The following is a 25,853-nucleotide window of genomic DNA, read 5'->3' on the forward strand; positions in this document are numbered from 1 at the left end:
CTATGTGCCGGGTCGCAACTTCGGTGCGGGCCGAGGATTCTCAGCCAGTTGGGTTGAGGAAATGTTCTCCATACTCGTAAAGGCCCATCGTTCAGAAGCGCCACAATGACTTGCTTCGTGACTCGAATTAAAAGCGAGCGCGGTGCGGTGTCATGCAGGAACGACAACTGGCTCAACTCCAGGCCTGTAGTCTCATGAGCGCGTGTCTGAGATGCAATGCAAGCTTGCAAAGGTCTCAGATGTTGTCGTCTCCGATCTCGCTCCGCACGAAGGCTTCTTGGGTTTTGATGAGCGTGTCTCTGAATACCTGGACCGTGTCCACGAAGCTAGCGACGCAAGACTGCGTGCGGAATGGCTGTTGGTCAACGGTCAGTTGAATTGAAAGAAATTGACCATGTTATGGCACCTGGGGAACCTGGGGATGCGCGTATAATTTCATTTTCCGTCATCTTTAATCTTCCTGCCAAGCGTCAATTGTTCCTCCGCCCCGTTTAGTGTTTTGCAAGCTGGCAAACGGACTAGGTTGTCACTCCCAAGTGCATTCAAAGGTAAAGGTATGCGTTGCAAGTTTGTCGCAAACCCGACCTGCAGATATCGATGGTCGATCTTTGAGATTTACACAGCAGCGACGATGCGAGGCGTCGAATTGCCCGTTCAGGAGCCAAATGTCGAGCCTAGCGAGAACCCCAACTGCTTGCCCATGTCTGAGTTGACAGTATATCTGTATCCTTATGGGCTGGCAGGACTAGCAATCCCTATCACGGTTTCGACTCCAAAGTATTGTCCCCAAACCAAACGGGGCGTCTCATCCATACAGCAAAAAACGTGGGACAGAGCAGTATCCGGTGTTGCTAGGGTGTCTGAAGCAGGGGTAGCTCTGGTAGTCTTCCCTTAGATTGGCATTCTCGAATAGCGCCCTCACCGTCGTGTTCCGCTTGTGCCCCGGTCGGCTAACGGGGAAGCTCTGGCATTCTGGCACATTGGTTCTCAAGAGCCTCCAGGGCGGTCTGAGTATAGCCCAAAGGCTTGTCTGTGCGCCGGATACCGTCCCGTCACCATTAGGAACCACTATTGCCTTCAGCCTGTTAGGTGCCAGACGCTGTGCTGTTGGTCTAAATTTGGTGCGAGTGCTCCATTCTTCCTGGGAGCTACAACCGTCTCAGCGTGGTCGGCCTGCGCCGGTAGCAAGGGTTGACAGCAGAAGGTCCCTAACTGAGGCTATATCCCAGTCTCGGGCGGTTTCCCACCTGTGTCGTGGCGTGCTTCGTACTGAAGCGGCTGTGGGGTTTGATATTGAATTTTCTATTATTGCTTCGTTCTCCGTAAGTTCTCCTTAAAGGTGCCAAGATGACCGTGGGAAATGAACGTTGCGCCGTCAGACAGTAGAATCCGGTAGATACCGGTATTGCTTCGCCCTGTGTAGCTTGAATCGTCCCTGACGAATCTTCCAGATGGTTGGTTTTCTGAGGTGGTTTGCTGTCATGGAGCTGCTGATGAGGGCATGTTAGCGTTCCATACTGACTTACCAACAGGGGCAATATGGCTCTAGCTGGTATATTAAGACCGAGCGGCGCGGGTCTTGCTCCTGTGCCGTCCCGGCAAGGCGGGAGGGACAGTCTGGACTCTCTGGAGTAGACTAGTGATGGGCGCGGAGAAAGGGGAGGTTCTCGTCGTGGGAATGTTTAGGGGAGGTGGGCGGGAAAAGGAGTTAGCTGCGCCTCGCCAAATCCCTTTCTGGTACCATGTCACCATGTCTCTGCCAGGCATATTAGAAAGGATCCCGGGGAAGGAGCTAAGCTCTGGGAGTGGCATGCTGTGACTGGGGTGTCTCATAACAAAAATTTTGGTCAGATGATGGGACAAGATTTTCAAGGAGTTGAGCATCCGTCGCCTGTACGGAGTACCTTGGTCGGCTCGGTTCAAGCATCCCTGGAGACTCAAGAGCGAGGAGGGCAAGTGCAGACGCTTGATGTTGGGCGCCGGACGTCCAAAACGGCATGAATGAGCAGGCAGGTACGGAGTGCGTAGCTAACGCTTTCTTTTCTCGAAGACGGGACTGAAAGGAGCAAGAGCCGTGGGGTTCGGTCGTCGAAAAGGAAGCAACGCCCGAGTTTACCTAACAATGGGCATCTTGGCGGCTCAGGTTGAGGAGAGAAGCCACGTAAAAGTCGAAAGCACTGTCATGCAGATATTTCCGAGCATTTTCTCCGTTGACTTTCCATCTCATCATTTCCAAACCTCAGAAATGTCACTTGATTTTTGTCTCGTCTTTTCAATTGGATCCAAATGGATTCGTTTGTGTTGATAAGTTCCCGTACCATATGTCATTGATTACAATCGGGGCGCGACGATCATGCCGGCAGTAACACGGGTCATCCCTTCCCTATGGGCCAAGCGCCTGGAGTCCCGACAGGAGTCTGGTGCTCAACTGTGGACTCACGATCCGCAGCCGCCAAACCGCTGGCCGCTTTTTTTCACGATGCCGCCCCAAAAAGCTCCATTCCACCCCGAAACGGCAATGGTCCATTTTAGACGTGCACCCAAGCCAAAACCTTAATCAACCTCTGCCGAAAACATGGGGTGGAGGCACAGACCATCCACTCTGGTTTTCCTCTCGTCGTCTTCTCTAACTTCGATCAAGTTTGTTATGCTTCGAGATGCTGGGCCCTTCGGAAACGGTGGGCCATAATTCGACATAACTGAGATCAAAGGCACAATCAAGGCCAAGATAGACCGCCACGGTTTTGGCTCGTCACCTTGCCCCGCTCTGTTATTGCGGCTCCTCTGCCACGAGTAAGGTACCTACAGCTTCGAGACATACAGATATGCATAATCAGGAAGCGCATTTCGAAGGCAAAGGTCTCGAACATCGAATACGAATACAGAGATGTCGGTAAACACGGCGTGTCTATCAAAAGACCCCTGTTCCCCAGATCCCCAGATCCAACAGGCTTGCCACGCGGCACTTCATCGTGATGCATGAACCGTCGACAACTTTGGGTTCGTCAAATGCCGTTGACTTCTTGGACAGGTAAATTGTGTCTGTCATCATCGAAACTCGTTCCGCGAATCTCCATTACTTCCATGGAAATTTTCATCACTGCGGAATGGCTTTGCGAGCACGAGCACGCACGCAGCTCTGCCGCAAAGTCAATCCGTTCCTGCAGGGATTCAGATGACACCTCTTCCGCATAAAAGCTCCGATCGACCCAAGCTAGCATGACAAGTGACAAGTCATTCAGGGGAGCATACGAAGAGCCGCTATTGGTATTCGCTTGCGTTGTTGCATTCGCCAGGTAAGCTGGCTATTATTGCCATGCAGCTCTGCATCCTACCCTCACCGGTTGCCCACCGCTATGCTTGTCTCGCTGCGGGACAGATAATGAACGGAGGCCAGCAATCTAGACGGCTTCTCGATAGTCTTGACGGTAAATTGCACCTACGAATCATACTTAGCCACAATCATCACTCTACCACATGGACCAGCTGGCATCGTGTTGTGCTGGCACCACAGCCCGTAAATCCTTGGTCACATTAGGATTTCAAACCGGCAACTCCAGCAATGCGTTCTCTCTTCCCCCACCCCCACCCAGAGTGCTAGAGGATGCCTCAAAAGACCCATCATGAGCAATCTCAAGTTGCTCAGAACTTTAGATAGCAGCCCGCGGACCAGGGCGTTGAGATGGCGAATGAATACTCCTGACTGATCTCAGTAACATTCATCAAGCGTCTTACTTGAATCATCGGTACCCGCCGCGTCCCGTTTGTACCCTTCTTATTGCTCCAACGGTGTCGTCTTGGTCCAGAACAAGGCATTCGAGGTACTGGATTACTAGCCGAGAAGCAGCTTTTTCGACAGTCGTCTGACTGACTGCTTGCTAACCTCTAGTTCCAAGGTATACACAAAAGTTCCGGTACCAAATCAAGGCAGGCTCACGAATCGTCACCACATCTGATGGAGCTTACGGATCTAGAAGTAGCAAGTGGTCGTGGCGGGGCCCTTGCAGACCGACGGATATCCAAAGGTGCGGCGAACAGAAGACGGTGAAGTTATCTGACCTTCCCAGTCACATCCCACGCCCGTCCCCCACACCGACGGTGATTTGCCCACGCCCACCCCCATACTATATTTACGTTAAGAGGAAAAAAAAACTTCGAAACAATCACACGACGGAAAGGGACCTTCTCGAAGCCTGCGCAAACTCAGGGCTTCCCCGTCTCCACCCATGTTTGGCTGGGGATATCCCCGTCTGGCCGCTTCCGTGGGGGGAGCATCCCGTCCCATTCCAGTCGCAGGTTTCCGCAACTTCACCGCCAGCATCTCTCTGAGGTTATGTCATTTCCCTCAGTTGGATTTTTTTGTGTTCTTCCCGCATCCTCTTCAATGACTCTTGTGGGGGGCATTTCACTGCAACACATCAGACGCAAAGCATGGGGCTCCCCAGCGCGGCCGGGGAATCTTGAACCCTGCTTTCCGGGCGGTCAGTACTCCGTACGGAGTGCATACGGAAACTTGAATCAGGGTATGATGATGGGGGATGTCGAGGACGTCGGTGATTGTGTAATATCATAACACGTGACCCTCGGTGAGCCACTGGAGTAGTTGATGCCATCACGACATTAGCAATAAGGACTAACCTAATTAACAATAGGAAGTAAAAAGAGTTCGCCCCCCCGGTGCTGAACTGGGGGCTACATCTCTTGGTGCTCAAGCTGGGATTCGAACTCGGGTACTCGCTAAGCCTGTCGTCGAGTAGGCTGGTTGGCGTAGATGATTGATTGTCGACCTTTAACCACTCCACCACCCAGCCAGTTTGACCTGACCCGTCGACCTAGACGGGCGCCTGCTGGCTGGTGACAGCAAGGGGATTGAAGGGGGGTATATACCCTTTCTCTCCAGGTCATGGACACGGCCAGTGTGGGAAGGTACGGTTCAGCCACCACCGGCTTGCAATCACGTGGGTTGCTTGTACCGTATGCCCATTTTATGTATTCCATCTATCCAGGTAAGGCACCTACTTACTTATTGGACTTTCGAAAATAATGAGACTGAGGCTCCTTCCTGCTTTCCCAGTCTTAGGCCAGTGAGTATTCATGCTGTTAACCTCAGAGAGCGATTCCCGAGGAGACAGAAAACTACTAAGCGAATAATTTGGCATAAGTGGTCACAACCAGACATGGCGAAATCGTCTTCAAATGTCAATTGGCCGTTAGCTTACACGAAGGACTCGGGCTGAGGCTCCCTTGTCATGTGTGTCCGAGGTAGACATCAGATACCTCCATCCCTACTATTTCCTTTTATTAGTGAGTGTTGGAATCTTAATGTAGAAGAGGGCGATTGAAAGTTGGTAAGGGCCGTTTGCATAGGTCCTTTCCTTCCCTATTCACAACCAAAGGAGGAATTGTGGGCTATACCTTCGTTTGTACAAACAATCAGGTATCTACCGATGGGACTGCTAGTAAGATGGAATGACAACTTTTTGCCAAGGTTTATCAGCTTTCTAACGTTTTAAGCAACTTTCTTTTTCCATCTTGGGTTCGGATAAAACGGGTTGGGTATGATGTATATCAAGTCTAGATATGTCGAGCTGCTCGGTCAGGTCAGGTGGTTACCAATCTATAGAACTCGAGGATTCAAGTGGACTCGGATAATGTCTTTAATTCTATGGCAATCTGGCTTCTCCCTTGTTCATCTAACATTATAGTAACACCGAATCATTCCGCAGTGAGGAATAGGGATAAAACCAGCAACGTAAGGCTCATTTAGATATCGCCCAAGTCAGGAGTGATATTCGGTACGTTTCATCCGGATCATATTTAGAGCAATACAGGGAGAGCTGTGCCGCAATGGTACATCATCCAACGAGGTTCCCTGCAACAGGTGTGCTATACAAGGCCGTGGCCGTGCTATCATGGAAAAAGGATCATCTCACAAGACTCCAAAACGCTCAGGTACTGGCCATGAAAGTTTTCTGATTGAACTCACTAGTGAAGCTTCATGATTTGGGATTCACTCTGTAAAGACGAGTCAAACATAGGCAAACTAAAGGGCGAGGACATGGCCGTGAGAAAGAACCGAAGAACCCAGATTGGGCCCTACCTCGGGCCAGCTATATTCAAAATCGTACTCTCTCCTAGCAGTTATAGAATAAAGTATGGGCACAGATGTTTCTCTGGTCCTCATCAACGACCTCACCAACGCTCTTGACTTCTTCACCTCTAGCTAAGGTAGTAATCACATGTCTTGTGCCAATGCTACTGAGGAGAACAGTCAACCATCTCACGATCACATCCGTAGCGTACAATTCCCACTCAACATACGAAACGTCTTTATCTTGTTATCTCATATCAGGGCATTCCCCGAAATGGTTCCTTTAGACTCTCTGCTCCGGTACTAGAAGATCTCCTACAACCACCAGATATGAAATAGTCCCCCCCTCCCCCACTCCCTTCAGCATCACGGGGTAAAAGGATTGAGAAGCTCCTTAGAAACACATTACCCCCCCCCCCCCCGGCGTAATCCCGAAACCCATGAACCGTTTCTCTAGATACAGGTCCTCTCATCCCGTCAGAAAAGGTGACGCAAAGCCATTCTACACACATTCAAAGACATCCGTCCCGAGGCTTTCTTCCATGTCGCCAGGTCCGAAAAGGCGGGGGGAAAAATCGGATCTGGAGTTCATCAGCAAGACTTATACTCAGGAAACCAGAGAATCAGGCGCCGTAGTATTTAAATGTTTAATCTGCCTTACTCTCTCTCGCTTTCTCTCTCTCGCTTTCTCTCTCTCGCTTTCTCTCTCTCTCCCTTTCTCTCTCTCTCTCTCTCTCTCTCTCTCTCTCTCTCTCTCTCCTTCAAAGGAACATCTCCCGGCACCTGTACAGTCCGGCGCCCCGCCCCCCCCCCTTCACCCAGCATTCCGTAAAAAGAACCAAAAACAACTCATCAACGGGTGAAAAAAATCCTTCCCTCCCCAAGATACCTTGATAGTCCCCCTAAATGCTCGAGGGTGCGCGCATCAAACCCTCCCCATACGAGTGGGTGGGTGGCTTTTCCAGTAGCGCTAGCCGCAGACACAGAGAGAACACATTGTTAAAAAGAAAAGGAAAAAAAAAAAAAAACACTATTCCTTATCGTCTTATCTAGGGAACCACTGTAATAGATATGAGCATAAAGATAGAGAGAGAGAGAGAGAGAGAGAGAGAGAGAGAGAGAATAATAGGATAAAACGCCTGGGGCTCGTTGTCGTAAATACTGTGATTTCGCATGGCATAGCTGTAGAACATAGCTAGGTGGATTGAAACTGGCCTTACTTAGGACAGAGAAGTAGACAATATCATACACCATACTACGTTCTGCAGAAGAAGAGGCCGAAGCGTATGTGAGACATCGGTTGAGAGTGAACTGGGACAACCGAATGATAGAATCACTCGACACAGCACGGTATCACTGGGAAGACAAGGCTACACTGCTTTGAACTTTCTTAGGCCTGCTGGGCCTGAGGGTCATTCCTCTACTTAGTCGAGTCTGTCTAGAAGAGCCATTGTGCCACCGCCACGGTGGTACATCAACTCGCGCATGACCAGTAAAGAACGCCCTCTTGTGTGGGCTTGAGATCTGAGGGACCATAAAGCCGAGAACATACCCTCTCGTAAATGTCCGTCGATGTCTCATCTGAAAATCGATCCTTTTTTTTTCTCGGATGTGTTCTGTACAGAGTAGAGAAATCCCCACAAGACAGGTTGAAAAAGGGGTTCGCCTGTCTGCCCCAAAAAAAACAAAGAGTTGACCACCTATTCCCGCTGGCCAAATCAAATCGTGCGATTCATCGTCTCGTCCCTCCCTTAGTAACCAACATCGAGGGTGACATTGGCCACTAGACTTTGGTGACATGATTGGTCCAAAGCGGATGTCTTGATCCAATGGGAAGACAGAGTTGCGCATATGCAACCAAAGCCTGGCTTTGAGGCGAGTTACCGAGTCCAGAATCATCGTGTCGCCTCTATGTAAATCGAAGACAGAAAAGTCGTCACAGAAAAGGACTTTGCTGGGTCGTCAACATGCCGAATGATGCTGCGTGTGCAAGTCGTCGAGAAGAAGAAATGTCAGAAAGTCCAAGCCGAAAATGGCTCAGAGCCCTGAAGTGGTATCTTGAAAGCAAGTAGAGTTATGGTTGGGGGTCAAAAGGCGGCTAAGCCAAGGCGCGGACACACATTGGGTCCATGAGCATATCGAGAGCCAAAGGTGTTGTTGACCAAAGGATGAGTAAAGTTGTTGTGCAGAGCGGAGGTGGAAAGCGACCTCAAGCTACGGGTGTCGTGGCCAACAGTATTTCCTGGGGTATCTTAATGCACAGGTAAGGGGCAGCCCCACTTTGGATGTATGTTGTCGTCAATGTCGTCATTAATGTCGATGTTTCAACCGCCTGAAGATATTCTTCGGTGAATGGCCAGGGGAGTCCTACAGTCCCTTTCTAGCCTTCTCGGCAAGCCGAGCTTCTCTTGCGGCACGCACCAATGGCGATAATTGAGAAAGGTCAACGCAGCCCTTCATGAACTCGTGCTAGAAAGGAAAACAACGTCAGTGTCAAATTATCGCTGGGATCTCGACTGAACTCACTCTAAGGAGGTCATGCGCGCTGGCTCTCTTCTCAGGGTCGACTTTGAGGGCAAAGTACAGGAAGTCCCGGAAGACTGCTGACAGGTTGGACTCCTCCTTGATGTGGGGTGTGCCGTTGGTAGCGATCAACCACAGCGCTCTAAGAGGGGATTCGGTCAGGTATGGCGGCTCTCCCTCAATCATCTCAATGGCCATGATGCCCAGAGACCAGATGTCCACCTTGCGCCCGTACTCCTTGCGCGTCACGACTTCAGGGGCCATCCAGTAAGGCGTGCCAACCATAGTGGTGCGCTTATTTTGGGCCTCATTAATGGTTGCGCAGAAACCGAAATCGGCTATTTGGTGTTAGTTTTGCCATGATGTCGACTTTTCGCTCAAAACTTACTCAGCTTGATGTTGCCTTCCATTGACAAGAGAATGTTGTCGGACTTAATATCACGATGGATGACTCCCTTCGAGTGCAGATGCTGCAAGCCCTTCAGTGTTTCTCTGCAGACGGAGGCAATTTGTCCCTCGGTCATGATGTTGAAGGTGACAACATCAGTAAGGCTGCCGCCCTCCATGAACTCCATCACAACCCAGAGCTCACCTCCGCAGAGGAAGCTGTCAATGAAGTTGACAATATTGGGGTGCGAGCTGTCCTTCATGACAAGGATTTCGTTGATGATGAGATCCTTCTTGGGTTGCTGTTCGAGGTTCATCTGCTTGATAGCGACCAGACGGTTGGTTCCTCGCTCGTAGCCGGTGTAGACACCGCCTGACGCGCCTTGGCCAATCTTGTTAAAATTCTTATAGACTTCGCGAGGATCGCCATCGGAGCAGATGCGCTTCAGTGCAGCGACAACATCGATACCGGTGCTCTGGCGGGGTCGGTGTCTGGGTCTGGAACCAGGCGCGCCAGGTACGCCAACTTGCTGTCGCTGGCCGGGACCGCCGTTTGGCGTGGGACCCTGAGCGTACTGGTGCTGCGACTGGGGCGGGGTCGGCTGCTGGGCGGGCTGTCTCTTGCTTGGGGCACGGCTGATCTGGCCAGACATGGCCGCTTGGGCCTGAGCTAGGGCCTGTTCCTGCTGCTGCTGCATAAGTTGCTGCTGGTAAACGTTCGCCTGGGCTGCCTGCGGGTTAGGCGTGGGGGGCACGTAACCGGCGGGGGCGCCAGCACGCGAGTTGGATCGGGATCGGGATCGGTGCTCTCCACGATGCTCTTCGGGTAGCATGGGAACGTTGCTCTCCTTGGGCGGCTGATAGGCGACCGGGGGCAGGTCCTCGGTGGGCTGAGACATTCCAATGCCGGAGTCCTTGCCGGGATAGTTGGAGGGAGCGGACCTCATCGACGAAGGCATGCTGACGGGGGGCTTCGGGGCCGGGCGGCTGGGCATCAGGTTGATGTCCTTGCCGGAGCCTTTGCCTCCCGAAACTCCAGGGACGGGCGGCGGCTGACGGGGGTTTTCGAAAGATCCTTCATGATTGACAGTTGGAAACCTAGGGCTCGCAGGTGGACTGATCATTGGTGACATACCCATATAAGTGGTTGGCGGATACATGCCCGGCGACATGGCACCCGACGGCGAGTTCGCGTTTGCATACTGACGGTAGTCAGGCGCTCTCGCATCGTGGAATTTCTCCAAAACTTGATCCTCGGCTGGCTTCTCGGTCGTTTCCTTGTAGAATGTGATGATGTCAACCATGGTCTGAGGGTTCTCCCTACGTTCCTTCTCGGGAATTCCACTCTCGTTGATTAATCTCTGCCATTCTTTGGGGAGACCCTGTATCGTAGAAAATCGTCAGCTACACCAAGCACACGAGGACAAAGAGGAAGATCGGAAACCGAGAACGAGTAGAAACTCGACTGCTGAGCAAGAGAGCAATGCATAGAGCTGGGAGAAAATGAAGGGCCGGACTGACCGTGAACTGGCCGGTAGAGCTGTCGTAGCCGACGTGGGTGACATGGACGGGGTTCTCAGGCGCGGAAATGACTGGCTTCTTTGGGGTGCCGACGAGGCTGTTCATGAAGCCAGAGAAGCCCGACTTCTTGCGCAGGACGCCCATGCGGGGCTCCTTTGCCTCGTCTGAATATCTCTTGGGGCTGATCATTGAGTTCTCCGTCACCCGTCCGCCTTGTGATTTTTCGTTCATCATGGAGGAATCGTTCGTGAAGCTCTGGGACTGTCTCAGGGCGGGGCCCTTGATGCGCGAATCGGTCGCCGACTTGATGAGTGGGGCGGGAGCGTTGTGTCGGTGGTAGTTGGGGGTGTTGAAGTGAGGATGCTGACCGGCGACAGGCGACTTGGTCTGCTCGATGCGGTTCAGGACCGCAGCACCGTCAAAGGGAGCGCCGATGAATTCGTCGTGGGGTTGTGACGACAAAGGCGAGGGAGCGGCGGGATCGAGCGGGCGATCGGAGCTGTGGGCGATGCCGACGGCGAAACCGTTACCTACAGGACTGTTGTTGGTGTTGTTGTTTTGGTAGAAATTGTTTTGGTGATTGAAGTGCAGCTGATGGTGGTGAGGAGAAAAGGCGTGGGCGTGGGTTTGGGCGTGGCCGTGAGCAGCGGCAGCAGAAGAAGCGTGGAAGGTGGAGGAGGAGGAGGTCTGGGCCTGGGCGTGGAGCTGGGGGTGGTGGTAGGCAGTTGGGGAAGGAGCAGCAGATCCAGCGACGGCGGCGAACTGGCCCTGAGGCAGAATGGGGGAAGGATTGGGAAGGTGCGTCTGACTTGATGGAAGGTGACGGGGCGAAGAGCTGTTGGAAGCGGCCGAAGAAGCAACGCCGGGTAGAGGAATACCAGAACTCTGAGCCGAGCCAGAAGCAGAAGCAGAGGCAGAGGCAGAGGCAGAGGCCGAAGCAGAAGAATAAGCAGCTGCTGGCGCGTTTGAGGGGGTCGTCCGGGCTGGTGGAGCGGAAGGAGCGCGCTTCAGCGATGTAGAGCTGCGTTTGCTCTGGAGAGAGAGGGCGTCGATGCCACCATCGAGACCGCTCGAGGAACGGGTGTGTTGTTGGTAGGACGAGGGCGGCTTCTTGGTGAGCCTGCGACGTTGGGAGGTGCCGTTGGAAATAGTCGTGCTCTGGCTGCTATCCATGATACACCCTAAAAAGTCTAAAACGTCGAAGAAAGGGAAAGGAAGGGAAAAAAGAGGGTATGAATAGAGGGTGTGTGAGGAGGAAAAAACTCGGTACGGGCACAATGCGATGCTGTCTCCCCTTGGACTTGTGCTCGAGACGTGGAGTGGACGGCGGGAGAGGTACGCACGCGGCGGCGGCGACGGCTGTGTGGTAGGTGGTGGTGGTGGTCTGTCTGTCTGCCTACCAATTCTCAGTCTCTAAGAGTCTACCTACGGTACTCAAGCTGGAGGTGATAAGGCTTGGTGGGCAAGGTATACTGAGGTGTGTGGAGGGGCCAATGGTACCAGCGAGAACGGCGTAGGAGGCGGCGAAACTACAAGTACAGTCGCAGTGACAGCCGTGTCTCGAGACTTTTCGAGTCGGGGAGTGGACCGGGAAGGCGTGCAAGACAGAGGGGAACGGTTTGGCCTTGGTCTTGGTCTTAATTAGCAAGCAGCGGCGGTAATCGATCCAAGCATAAGGTATGGAACCTTAGCTAGGTATAGAACGTACGGAATTTGGGAGGGTAGGTACTTACCTCAGGTACCTGAGTACTTGAGATGGTCACCGGGCACCTACTGTCCACTGGCCCAGTGAGGTTCTGTATAAAAGTAGGCGCTGGGTCGCAGGCTCGTAGCAACTTCTGTGCTTGATTGTGACCGGGACACGCTGATTGTCACTGGCTGAATGGAGACGAAAGAAGTGGATTCTTGGAACCGTATGAGGTGAGGTGAGGTGGGTTGCGGAGCGAGAGGAGTGAAGTGGACGACGGAGCGACGGGGGATTGTTTTACTGGGACCCGAAGGCTGGCAAGATTCGAGAAAAGCTGGCAACTGGGGGCAAACCGCCAGCAAAGCCGCCAGCACGACAACAACTCTGTGAAAAAGTACGTATGGATGGGTACGGATATGAGTATCTTAGGTTCTGGGTAGCGAATAGCTCCTAGTGGAGTGGGCAATCACCAAGGTGGATGGGAGCGCAGGCCGTCAGACTAGGGCAAGAATGGGACTACTCTCGCTGATTACCTTGGTGCTGCCGATGCTGGTTGAATTTGCTGGGAACCAACTTGCCTACCTAGGGAATGTATCATGTATCCGTAGCGTACAGTACGTAGTAGACTGCCCGGAGAGTACATGCAGCGGGGGATAAGACGAGACAAGACTGGGCTGGACTAGGCTTGGTGGGACGCAGGTTGCACGGTACAGAATCACAGAGTGCGCAAAGAAGGACTCGACAGATCCAATGGAATTCAAGGTAGTGGTGTGTCAGGCAGTGACTTGCTTTCTTTACAGGCTGCAAGACTGACTGCAAAAGACATACACCCGACAGGATTCAGGAAGCAGAACAACCTACAAAGTATCCTTACGGAGTACACTGAATGGAACAACACTCATAGCGAGTGGAGTTGGAGGTTCCATTTTGCTTGTTCTGGTCTCCTGCTTCGCTTGTTTTCCAGTCTGTTTTGGTCGGGTGCTTGGAAAAATAAAAGCGGAGTCTGTTCAGATTGAAGTGGGAGAAGGCACGAGAGGGACCGGCTGGAAGAGGTCAAGTCAAGTGGGCAGGCGTAGCAGGGCCGCAAAATGGGCGTGGCAGCTGGTGGGTACGAAAGTCTCGGAGGATGAATTGGCGGGCGGGCTGCCTTAGCCTGGGGGCCGTGTGGCCGTGTGGCCGTGGCCGTATGGTGTGGTGGTGTGGGAAAAGGTGGAGTAAAAGCCTGTGAGGTGGGGTTTCATCCGGCACCGTCCAAAGTACGTACTCCGTACTTTCTTGCTCTTTTGCCTTTCTAAGGTACTCAACCTATGCCCGGGCAGGTGCAAGATGCCCCTAACCTACCTTACCTTACCTACCCTACCTAAGGTACGAGGTACTTGCGCTGTGAGATGACAGAGCCCTGGCTGCAGGACTGGATGGGAGGGGCACACACTCTTACCTTGACCAAGGCACGAAGCCTTGCTTTGAGACTTCAGATGGTGCCCGAGAAAGACTCCAAATTTGAAAACACAGTGTGCCATCTGTCTCCAAACGTACATGAAGCTCCCCGCTGCTGATGAGGCGGTCCATACCTACTGACTGAGCCTCTGAAGTGATTAGCTTTCCAAGGTCTTGGTATCATTGTGCCTTACCATCTTGAAAAGGATGAAAGCTTCGCAAGTACGCAAGTCATTCGTTTCTTTCTGAAGAAAACTGACAGCGCATACGGCCGGACTCTGAAAAGGGAAAGACGACTCGACTTGCCAGCGCTCACGCTTCCTGTCCTGATTGGTGGCGACAGGCATCCGACTGGCCGACTTTCAAGACTTGTGATGCGTGCTAATAAGTGCTGGAGATGCGCTGCAGTCGAAAGAAGAAACATGCCCTGTCCTGCCCTGTACTTTTATTACAGCTGCATGTTCCTCTCATATCGTAGCGCAAGGTAGTTATTCGGACCCGTGCTCGAAATGACCTCATCTCGGGACTTGCTTTCGTCCCAGGCTGACTCCCACGCATACAACCGTACACTGAGACGGAGACGGAGACAGGCTGGTCGTCTTTAGGCGCCTGCTACCAGCTTCTTTTCTTATTTCTCCTTTCCAGACGTATCACCAAATGTCATCTCTGCGAGTTAGTGTCTCGACATGACCGATCCAGCGAAGGGGCTGGGCTGTAAGTAGCACATCCAGCGGCCCAACCAACAATCGCAATTGAACAGGTGACACCAAGCAATCAACGCCATTCTGTCTACAGTGTATGATGAAAAGAAAATACACTGTTGACCACATGCCCTGTCGTGTGCCCCTCATCGTCATCATCATATCGCCGGGAAACTTGCAGTGTCCCTGTATCTGCATCCGTACCTAGGCATGCTGTCTGAGCAAGGCCACCTCGGGCAAAACTACGCGAGACGAGCTTACTCCACCAGCGGCGGGATAGCTTCCTTTGAACACGGAGGTGAGGAGACTCGCACTTGCAGGTCCCTATATCAAAGACAGGAGATGGGAGAATGGTGTCTATTATACAAGCAGCTAGGGGCGTGTTCGTAGTTGTGGCAGATGTGCATCGCACAAGAGCTCGTACCCCAGAATAGAATGCAAAGTGTTTTGGCAACAAAAACCCCCCGAGTCTGAGCTTTCCTCGATCTGCTGATGGGCTAAAATGATAATGCAGACAGCCAAGGTACGGATAGACAGGTTGACTGACTTTCACTTACCTAAACATCATCTGTGTGTTCCCTCCAAAGGCTCGACGTCGAATCGCTGGCGCGTTTGGGAGGGTAGGAGAGAGAGCCGGGGCAGAGACACCGGCGCAGGCCCCTAGGCCGCGTCTGTGGTTCAAACTGATTGCTTTCGGGAAGAAGCACAGCAGGCTCCAGTTGAGGAGTAACAGCAACCGGGAGCAAGCAACCAACAGAGAGCTCGAGAGCAGAGCTACGGCAACTACCGCCAGCAACACCCGCGAGGTAAGGTTAGGTAGCTTGCTGGTTGCTTGCTGGGCTTCCTCACATAGTTGCAGTTCCACCGTGCATTGAAGTTGGGGGTTGCCGTAGGTCGACGTCGGTGCTGTGCGTTTCCAGCCCGCGCCCGTGCCCCATTCAGTCAACTCTACTATGCTTGCTTGTGTGCTTGTCTGATTTGGAGCCACAGACCTGACGGTCGATCCTTGGTCAATCTCAGGTGCGTGATGGATGTCTCTGGTCAGTGGTCAACAGGGACTCGCTGATCGCACGGCGGGCGGCTCTAGCCTAACGGGCTGCTAAGTTGCAAAAGTAGTGCGGGCATGCAATGCAGTAGGGAGAAGCCAGGGTATTCGTGGGTCAGGGATTGGGGTCGCCGTCGCGGTCACTGGTCAGGTCAGTGGGGAGAGGGAGGGGAGAAAGCTGAAGCACCAAGGGTCTTGAATCTAAACCTGGAGCGAGGGAAACTAGAAGAAGAGAGTCGATAGGTCGTCTCGGTATGGAACGGCCAGGTATGCATTGCATTGCTGTAAATCCAGTTCCGTACATAGATGTTGTCTGACCCGACACGTTGGTGTGGCAGAACAGGAACTCGGAAGCTGGGCGAGCGACGTTGCCTGCAGCTCCCATTCTGGCAGTCTTGGAAGCTCTCATATGGGCTGACTGACGTAAGTAATGCATACAGCAATGCATGTCAGGATGGCACAGAATAATGTGTAGTCTGTAGATAGAGCGTTGAATGTATGCGGCAGTGTAGATAGGAGCGTGTAAGGTTAGGTGAGCATGCAATGGTGGATTGTAATATCGCGGGAAATGCCTGCCTTGGCCCGTGGTGGCCGGCGGCTCGGTATCCCCTGGCGCCTACGTCTTCGAGGAAGGCGGACACCAGACGAGGAGGTTCGAAATTGAGAAGGAGGGGGGAGGAGAAAGGGCCGGAAGGGATGTACATGGCAGAGGGGGAGGGAAGGCGGGAGCAAATTGGAGTTGAAAGTCGAAAGGCGAAAAAAAGGAGAGACTAGATGATGGTGTCTGCTTTCTTTCCTTTTTTTTTGTTGCCCAAGCTTCTTTTCTTAGGTGCTTGAGCCTCGGGTTGTTTTGTTTGAACTGACGTTATTTCGCGCCGGCAGGGAGATGCTTTCTTGTTGCGACGGGAATGTCCCAGTGATTGCGACCGTATGGACAGAGATTTTGTCGTACTGGGCTGACATGACAATGGCACTCAAAAATGTAGGAACCGGGAATAAAATTCATCATGGAGATAGATGGATGGAAAAAGTCAGATGAGGCCATCTGTTCGCACAGAGGAAGGTCATTAATCATGGCTTCCAATTTAATTGACACTTTTGTGATGTAGGTACGTACAGCTTTTCGTGATGAAGGTAGTACCTACCATACTCGGCCGTGGGCATTTGGTGGTTTGGGCTCTTCCTTCCGGATAGCCTCTTTCCATCCGTCGTCCAGCAGGGGTATGCCAACGAGAACTCTCACAACCTATGCGTTGTCTCTGATCATTAATACCTCGAGAAACCTTACGGTCATCTCATTCAACTATCCACCCACGTTGGAAATGAGATGCTCTCATGATGAGGGTCGCCTTACATGGCGATGCGACACCTCATCTCAGCCGAATACTTGCCCAAAGTTGGGGTGCCAAGAGTGAGACCCTTTCGACGAAGAATTCTCGCCCACTCATCGACAACTTTCAAAGTGACCAGGTCTCACTAGGTCTAGCAAGCCACGGGCCGGTCCAATTAACCGCGGGAATGACCGTCATCTTGCGCTTTCTCCCGAGCATCAGGACATCTTGCTGTCATCTGACGAATAGACGGCCTAGAATATCGGTACATGCCTCACGGGTCAGAACAAGGAGTGCGAAATTGTAAAGGTAGGTAAGCTTCGGCCACCCGTCCCATCCACTCCTTCCTTGCGCCTTCCTTGGGGTTTCCAGCCTGCCAAAAGGTATGGAAGGCACGAATACATCGTTGTCCATCCGCACCGACGATCTATACCACTTCGGTAAGCTGCAATTCTCATATTTGATCGGATTGAGCCGCCGGGCCCTCGTGTAATAATATCTAGGGATCAACTGGTATTATCGCAGTGCGAGGCACGACGCTACCCACCTTAGGTAAGATCAGGACCGAACTTGAAGGTACGGATACAGCCTACAGAGTACGTATTTTGTCTGAGACGCTCTCACGCCAGCCTGGATTTCACAACGGGGCTTCGTTGGCCAATGCGCGTTCCTGGCTTCCCAGGGAATTTGAATCTTTGTTTCAAACCATCGGGGACTTGAGCTTCCTGCTCCACAAAGGGTCCCAGTATTGCTTCATCTCTTTGGGTCTCTTTCCGCGGGTGTCTCTCACACTGCAATTGATATATTCCTCAACTCTTCTCCTTTCCTCAGTATCCAATCTGCCAGTCACGAGTGTCTGCATGTACCCCCAGTCCATGAGAACCAATATCATCCCCGGCTGGCTGCACGAATCCTTGAAGAATCACGACAATTTTCCTAATTACCTCCGTCTTCCCGCCCGTCCTCCCGTTCAGCGCTGCCCCCTGGGCCCTCGCTGATTGGGAAATGATTCCACTCCTTGCTCAACTGAGAGATTATCTTGGGCGCGACCCATACTCAACGGATAATACACCACCACCATCTTTCTGTCCGTCCCTTTTCCATCGTCGACGTCCGTGCGGCCTGGTGGTGTGCACCAGCGATAGTGCGCTGGGCCGAGAGGTCATCTTAGATCTAACTAATGAGGCGTTGAACTTGGGAGGAGGATTTCGAAACCGAACCGTGGCCGGCTCCATCTCCCTTCCAAGAGTAGCGTGGCCGTTGTGATCTTATTTTTAACCCCCTCTCCATCTCTCTCTCTTGCTTCTGTTTCTAATCACAAAAAAAGCCGTTACGCCAGTCAAGCAAGGCCCCGTTTGCCCGCGTACTAGTGTTGATGAAGAGACCGGGGATGCCGAGAATTGCCCACCAAAGCAAACGAGTGGTGCCTGTGGGAATCATCAGAGCTCCTTCGGGGGGTTACCCGCCACGCCCTGCTTGTTTGATTCATCTGATTGCGTCTTGGAGGATATCCAATGGCCAGGAGACAGAGGTCCTTCCTTCATATAAACTTGCCATTTGCTTGCGATTCTTTTGGCTCCATACGGATATCGTGTCTTGAAATGCGAGCAGCCCGCAATTTGGTCGTGATATTGCTTCCATTCCCCAGCAGTCTCGGTGAAGCTCAGCGGTTGAGGCCCATGGTTTCGAGGAAAACTATTGTAAGACAGCCTCATTGCTGATGCCGCGCATCCACGCCATTGTGTGCGCTTTCTCGATCTCGCATGTACACGATACCCAGACCAAGGGTGAGGATACACATGTGCGATGGTTGCCTTTGTGGTAGCTTGCCCCTTTGAGCCTCCAAAGGATCCCAGATGAGGTTTGTCAGGCCGTACTGTGCTCCAAATGCCTTGCCGCCTCCTCAGAATACCCCGCGATTGGGCTTGATAGTCAGGCTGAGGAGACTCATGGATCATCCCTCTCATGACGCGAACTCAAGTTCTCGGATTCCGGCGGGGTAGCTGACTACCTACGAGCGAAAATGACTGCGATCTCCATTTCTACATCTTGAGCAGGATGCGTCACGGTGAACATCGAAAAGCCGCGAGACCGACACCTCCGAGCCGACTGCCTTATTATACGCGAGGAATTCGGCACTGGACACTCTCTTACTAGTTTACGTGTTAAATTTCTCCTGGCCAGGCAAAGGGAAGGGAGAAGGTATAAGGTTGTGTAGATCCTGGCAGACTCGTCCATACACGGCAAACTCCATCATGCCCCAAACTCTCGGGTGCATGAAGGGTCCAACTCACACGTTCATCTAAGGTATTGGTCATCTGGGGGAGGAAAGGCTGAGTCTAAACGAAACTTTGTCTCCTTCACAATGCTTTTGGGAGAACAAGCAGTCATCGTTCGTTAAGTGGTGAGGTCCTCTCCGAGTGGGTGTCAACATGGTGTACCATGAGTCAGCGCAAAGATGACCCCCTTCGGTGTTACTATTCCCCTTGTGATAGTTTCTTGCTAATGCTTTTCAAGTAACTTCCAAAGGACCTAAAGAGAATGAGTTTGCAAAGCAATGATAGCGATATCAATAGCAATTTGGTAGTACTTAAGTTGAGCTACGGTTCATTTTGTCACCCACCCTGCCCGCCTTTCACATCGACTCCCACTTGCTTACGACGGCATACTGCTTGTTAACGAGAAAGTCGCACCTCTTGCGCTGGGCAGCCTCACGATATGAAGTTTTCCATCATATCATGCTTCTCCTTGCTGCCAATGGCTCGTCAGCCATGTCGGACAGAATGAGGCATGATTGTGTGTTTGCGCTTGAGAATTCACAAACCAAGTGCTCACTCGCAACCGTCTCTGCACGGTGCAGCTTGCCCTTTAGCAAGCACTCGATTTTTAGCGTCGGATAGCCAGCCGAAAAGAGGCGAGACTTCAAGGCGATTCGGCGAACCATGCTGTCGGTTCAAGATCGAAGAGTCGAAAGGCCAGATCTTTCAGCAAGAGGTGATTTCTGACGGGAGGCGATCCGGGTATTACCCTTCCGTATGACACACGGGTGGACTAATGCTGATAGAGTCTGGAGTTGCTTCTATACTTATTTTTTGCTTTGCAAACTCCGTGTCGAAGTGGTTCTAAGGGTTTGGTGAGGCCACTTGCAGCTCCTCATGTTGGAAACCTAGGCCGTTTGGCTGGGAGGGTTGGTTGTCCTACACAAGTCTTCCACTTGCAAGCACTTTGCGGTGCAACGTTGGTCATTTGTACAATATATCAAGACGCAGAGACGAGCACCGGGGGCCATACAAACACCACTGCTTCTGCTTGCTGTCCAATCCAACACAGGCTTGTCGGTTTTCTATAGCATATCATATAAGGCGACTAATCTTCATTGAGGATGGAGCGAGGACGGCCATATATATCTGACAAGTCGTGGGTAAATTATGACGGGGAGTGGCAGACTGGTGAATAACTCGGAATGATATTCTAGTCAGAGGTCTGAAATCATGATTATTTTATTGAGTCCTTCACCCCAAGCCTACGAGTTCATACACTCGAAGTCCGATGATGAGAAATGAAATAGAACTAATTGGATTCTCAGTCATTTCGTCTGAACTACAACATCCGCCTCAAGTATATGAAGATGGATTATCTCCAGTAAATTTCTCTTCGCTTCAACCAAGCTTCCAGTTAGCAACTTCTCAACTCTTATTACATCGATTTGGAAAATATCTCTCTCGCGATTGCCCAACACCTAGGCCCTACTTCTCGTCAGCGACGTCTCAAGCACCAATTATTCTTGCCCTGCAGATTGCCAAGGTAGTCAGATATACGAGACGAGCTAGATACGAGTTGAATCATAGATTGAGTCAAGCTGAGAGGTCGTTCTACTATCGAGTGTAGGTTACTGAACGTTACCAGCCTCAGAATCCGGCGTGGGGTATTCCAGCTTCAGAATGGGCACGTCCTTGAGACGGACCATGCTCCGCGGTGTACATGCTTGACGGCAGCTTTGACGACTCGGTCCTCGGTAGCTTCAAGCGTTCCGAAGTTTCAACGAATTCTCGGTGTCCAAGCGCCGGAGACCGGAGATATATGCGGACACCCGACCCGTGCCTAAGTCAACGGGCGGCCCCACGTGACGCCGGAGCTCTTACCCGGCTATCGTGCCTTCCAGGTGCAACGGCCGAACCCTTTGGGCCTGGGCACTCTAACAATTTAGGTTGTGGCTGAGGCTAAGTGTGGGGTCATCAAAAGTGGAGTCGGTTGGAGCACTGGACCTCTGGCAGGCGGAACCTTTCTGGAAGTAGCACCCCTGCCCGCGCCAGAAATTCCACTTTCCAATTGAACAGCTCGACCATCGTGGAGTCGAGAATCTTCCACCTCACCCTTATTCCCCTCGAATCCTCAAATTCATCTCCGTAACCTATCCTCCCACCTCTCAAACCATCAATTGGTTGGCCTGTTCCCTTCGCCAACTCTCTCTTCCCCGATTCAACTTCCTGGATACGATTATTGTTGCCGTTTAGGGTCACAATGTTCTAAGCCAGCATCAAAATCCATCTTCCCATCGGTTACTCGCTGCTCTACGGTTTCTCACGCTTCAGTCTTCTTTCATCGGAGGTCTGATTCTACTGGTCTTGTCCCACTGCCGTATATACCATCAGTTGTGAGTATTCACATCTTTTTCTTCTATTCCAGCCTCCTTCCTTCGATGAACGCTTCTGCCGTAACTGCGTCTTCAGCAGAACACATCAGCTAACTAGGCATCGCTACCCCTTGCAGATATACCGATCTTCTCCTATTCCCATCACACCATCGAACCCTTCTCTCTACCACGACGACTAAAGTCAAATCGCCTCATAATGGCCTCTACGGATTCCACTGTTGCCAACGGCGCTGAGACCTCAGCTGCCCAGCGCCTCCTCCAAACCCATGCCGACCTGCACCCCACTGTCGAGGACGTCCCCGATGAGGATCTCCCCGTGAAGTCCGGCGACGCTCCTTCCTGGGCCGAACCCAGCTCGAGCAGAGCTGCGAGCAAGCAAAAGGAAGCCTCGGCCTCTGGAAAGAAGATCGACACCCACTCCCATGAGCTTTTCCCCGAGCTCGGAACCTCGAAGGGTAAGAGTGCTGGCCCCAACGTCACCCCCATCTGGGGAGCCAAGAGCAACGCCTCTACCCCCGCCAACGGTGTTTCCCGCTCCTCGACTCCCGCCTCGGGAGCTGCCACCCCCAAGATGTCGATTCCTGGTCGTAACGTCGAGACGGTTGTTTTGGATCCCCAGTTCATCCTCCCGCGCAACCAGCTCAAGCGTCCCATCCCTGATATCATGAAGGACATCAACCGCAAGTCGCGCGCCAACATCACTCTGTCGAACGGACCAAATGGAAAACTCAAGTTTGAGGCCACGGGCCCCCAGGACGTTGCTCAGCAGGCCCTCAAGGACCTCGTCCAGCAAATTGGCACCAAGGTAGGTGGCCAATCCTTTCTTCAATACGCGCCCATGCTGACGTCCCATTTTAAGACTACCATCAAGGTCCCGATCCCCCAATCTGCCCGTGCTCACATCATTGGAAAGGGTGGCTCTGTCATTAAGTCCATTCAGGAGAAGTCTGGCGCCCGTGTTCAACTCCCTAAGGCGGAGGAGGGCAGCGGTCCCATCGATGAGGATGATGACTCCACCATTGATGTTCTCGTCGAGGGCAACGCTTTGTCCGCTGCTTCTGCTCGTAACGAGATCCTGAAGATTGCCGGAGATCGTACTGCCAACCTCAACAGCAAGCTTCGCGGCATTCCGGCTGAGTTCTACCCCTTTATTGCGGGCCCTGGGAACAGCCACATCGGTCGCTACGAGAACAACGGTGTCACGGTCCGCGTTCCTGCACACCAGATCTGGGCTCCTCGTGGCCGCAGCCTTGTCGCCAACGAGGGTGAGCGCCCCGTCTTCGTTCCTGCCGCCGACAACCACATCCAGCTCCAGGGTGATCGCGCCGCCGTCCAGGCTGCGCGCGCCGAGATCGAGCGCCGTGTTCAGGAGCTCCAGAACCAGCTTGCTATCGACCAGTTCAGTCTGCAGAAGGGTCGTCATCAGTTCATCGCCGGCCGCCGCGGTGAGACGCTCGACGATTTCTTCAACCAGACTGGTTGCACCATTCTTTTGCCGACTGACGAGGATGACGACTCTGTCACTGTCATTGGTCCCGCAGCTCAGCTCACCAAGGGTGTCGAGACTGCTATGGACAGAGCCATGAACATGCAGTTCTCCACTTTCGATATCGGCAGATTCCACAAGAACGCCCCTGGAGGTGTCAACACGCACGCTCGTAACGTCACTCGTTACCTGCGTCACCGCGATCTGTTCGACGACATTGAGAGCGCTCACAACACTCACATCAACACTCCGTTCACCTCTGCTGGCGCCTCGCCCTATGAGTTGTACGCTCGTGACGGCAAGAGCGTTCTCCAGGCTCAGTCGGCCATTGAGAAGCTTGTGCATGCCATTCCTCCTGCCAGAATTGCCCCGATTCCTGTTGACCCCTTCTACCACAACTACCTGGTGAAGGATGTCAGCCCTCGTATGAAAAACAGCCACGGCGTTCACGTCATCCTTCCTGAGTCTGGCGAGCCCGAGGCCCCTGTTCTTCTGGTCTTCGAGGGACCCTCTGCCTCCGAACCCAAGCCTGAGATCAAGACCGGTCGTCCCTCTCAGGATGAGATCCAGGCCTTCCAGAAGGGCCTGGAGGAGGCTCGCAAGCAGATTTTGGATATCATCAACAAGCAGGAGCAGATCGCCTCTGCCTCAGTTGATGTGCCCCAGAAGTGAGTGTGTCGGACCCATTCGCACGAGTATCCTAGCTAATTGCATTCCACAGGTTCCACGAGCGCCTCCGCCGCTTCATCAAGAAGGAGCAGGCCAACCGCGCCGACGACCAGATCCCCATCCGCGTTTCCTCGGTCGGCACCGTTGTCAACCTGCGTGGTCCCGCTTCTGCTGTTAAGAATCTCGAGGCCAAGGTCGTCGCCTTTGTCGAGCAAGAGAAGGAGGATGAGAAGGAACGTGGTTTCACCATGTCTTTCGACTTCCCCCAGAAGTACGCCAACCACCTTATCGGTAAGGGCGGCTCCAATATCAAGGAGCTCCGTGATCGTTTCGACGTCGAGATCCAGGTTCAGGATGGCCAGGTCGAGCTGAAGGGCCCCAAGGCCAAGGCTGAGGCCGCTAAGGCGCACATCAGCTCTCTGGGCCGCACTCTGGCCGACGAGGTCACCCACATCCTCAAGGTCGATCCCAAGTTCCACCGCGAGCTTATTGGTGCGGGTGGCAGCGTCACGAACCGCCTGCAAAGCAAGTACAAGGTCTTGATCTTCTTCCCCCGGTCCGGCAAGAACGCGAAGGACGAGGAGAATGCCGATGCTAGCAGCGATGCTGGTAAGCCCAAGCGCCAGCAGGAGCCCGACGAGGTCATTGTTCGTGGTCCCAAGAAGGGAGCCGATGAGGCCCGCGACGAGATCCTCTCTCTCCTTCAGTACCTCAAGGACACTTCCTTCACTGCGACTGTGTCTGTTCAGCAGAAGCAAGTTCCGTCCATTATCGGACAGGGCGGTGCTGCCCTGGAGGAGCTCCGCGTAGCAACTGGTGCCAAGATTGATATCCCCAGTGCTCGCGATGCCGAGACTGTCGAGATTTTGATCAAGGGTACCAAGCCCCAGGTTGCTGCTGCTAAGAAGGCTCTCGAAGAGAAGCGAGACGTCTTCAACGACACCGTTGTGCAGACTATTGAGGTGGATAAGAAGCACCACAAGTCTCTCATTGGTTCTGGAGGTAAGATCACTCGAGCTATTCGTATCTTGAAGCTTCAACTAACACTACCCAGGCGCCAACCTGCGCGACCTCGTTGTCAAGGCTGGTGGATCTGATGACCGCCGCGAGCTTGCACGCACAATCCAGTTCCCCAAGCAGGAGGCTGATGGCAACACAATCAAGGTCGAGGGCCGCTCCGACATTGTCAACAAGATCGTTGCACGTATCCAGGAGATTGTCGCAGAGAAGGAGAGCCAGGTCACTGAGATTCTCGAGGTTCCTATCGAGAAGCACAGAACCCTGATCGGCCGTGGCGGAGACGCTAAGCGTCAACTTGAGTCCCAATTCACCGTCTCTATTGACATTCCCCGCCAAGGTGATGGCAAGACTGGTGTTAAGATCACTGGCCGTCCCGAGAACGTTGAGAAGGCCAAGGAGCACATCGCCTCGCTCGTCAAGGAGCAGGAGGGAGAGACCCTCCAGGTGCCGCGCAGCCTTCACCACTCCATCTCTAACAACGGCCAATTCTTCCGCCAGCTCCGCAACAATCACCAGGTTTCGGTCGACCACGCTGGACAGGCCCTTCCTCCTAAGCCCAGCGCCGCCGCCAGCCGCAGCAACGGTGGTGCTTTGCCCTTGATCACTGATGACGAGGATGCCACCGCTGACGCCCACTCCTGGAAGGTTGTGGACAGTGCTGCTGGCGAGGATGGCGAGATTGCCTGGGTGCTTCGTGGCTCCCCTGAGAACCTCGAGAAGGCCAAGGCTGCGATCGCCTCTGCCATTGAGCAGGCAAAGAAGAACACCCACACCGGATACCTCGTCCTGCCCGACCCCAAGACCTACCGCTATGTCATCGGCCAGGGAGGCAGCAAGGTTAACTCCATCCGCAAGCAGAGCGGTTGCAAGATCAACGTCCCCCGTAACGATGCTAAGGAGGATGCGATTGAGGTTATCGGTAACGCCGATGGCGTTGAGAAGGCCAAGGACTTGATCCTTGAGGCTGTGAGAGAGGGACTTAGCTCCCGTGCGCCCCGGGACTAGAAGTCTGGACGTGATTCTCCAGCGACAGCAACAGAGGAGGGGTCTTACCAACACTTCAGGGACCAACTAAGCGCCCTTGCTGCTGAATGGTTTGGCGATTCTCCGGAAGCAGAGCCACTCGAGTGGTAGCAAAGTACGAAAAAGGGAATCAAGTCGGCAATAGTATCATGAGATGCATGTCGCCTGTCTTCCATGTGTATGGGCGAATAAGGAGATGTAGTTATGCGTGAACAAAGTGATATATACACAATTATCAACGGAATAAAAATCTGGATTAAAGTTATTTGATGCTTCTC

The 25,853-nt window shown here is 52.9% G+C and overlaps 3 protein-coding genes across 3 annotated transcripts; 2 read left to right on the forward strand and 1 right to left on the reverse strand.

Annotated features, from left to right (window-relative positions):
- Nucleotides 1–211: 211 nt before the first annotated feature.
- On the forward strand, nt 212–895 carry BDZ83DRAFT_650798 (uncharacterized protein; the record flags this gene model as incomplete). Its single annotated transcript, XM_060510402.1, has 2 exons — nt 212–368; nt 549–895. 2 exons carry the CDS (start codon nt 212–214, stop codon nt 893–895), a joined length of 504 nt encoding a protein of 167 aa, XP_060366028.1.
- Nucleotides 896–8,584: 7,689 nt separating this feature from the next.
- On the reverse strand, nt 8,585–12,103 carry BDZ83DRAFT_775583 (uncharacterized protein; the record flags this gene model as incomplete). Its single annotated transcript, XM_060515448.1, has 3 exons — nt 10,523–12,103; nt 9,003–10,383; nt 8,585–8,952 (listed from the first exon to the last, which is right to left on the reverse strand). Exons 1-3 carry the CDS (start codon nt 11,693–11,695, stop codon nt 8,585–8,587), a joined length of 2,922 nt encoding a protein of 973 aa, XP_060366029.1. The 5' UTR covers nt 11,696–12,103.
- Nucleotides 12,104–21,257: 9,154 nt separating this feature from the next.
- On the forward strand, nt 21,258–25,701 carry BDZ83DRAFT_274741 (KH domain-containing protein). The gene is made up of 5 exons (XM_060502085.1): nt 21,258–21,377; nt 21,494–22,182; nt 22,237–23,531; nt 23,585–24,534; nt 24,587–25,701. The coding sequence occupies exons 2-5, from the start codon at nt 21,574–21,576 to the stop codon at nt 25,555–25,557; spliced, it is 3,825 nt and encodes a 1,274-aa protein (XP_060366030.1). The 5' UTR covers nt 21,258–21,377; nt 21,494–21,573; the 3' UTR covers nt 25,558–25,701.
- The last annotated feature ends 152 nt before the right edge of the window (nt 25,702–25,853 follow it).

The sequence above is a fragment of the Colletotrichum acutatum genome (assembly GCF_030867785.1).
Source record: "Colletotrichum acutatum strain CBS 112980 chromosome Unknown BDZ83scaffold_36, whole genome shotgun sequence".
Lineage (NCBI taxonomy): Eukaryota > Fungi > Ascomycota > Sordariomycetes > Glomerellales > Glomerellaceae > Colletotrichum > Colletotrichum acutatum.

Coding starts and splice junctions, on each gene's coding strand:
- BDZ83DRAFT_274741 (XM_060502085.1), top strand. CDS start 21,574: ATGGCCTCTACGGATTCCACTGTTGCCAACGGCGCTGAGACCTCAGCT. Junction 23,532..23,584: donor TCAGTTGATGTGCCCCAGAA/GTGAGTGTGTCG, acceptor TGCATTCCACAG/GTTCCACGAGCGCCTCCGCC. Junction 24,535..24,586: donor GTCTCTCATTGGTTCTGGAG/GTAAGATCACTC, acceptor AACACTACCCAG/GCGCCAACCTGCGCGACCTC.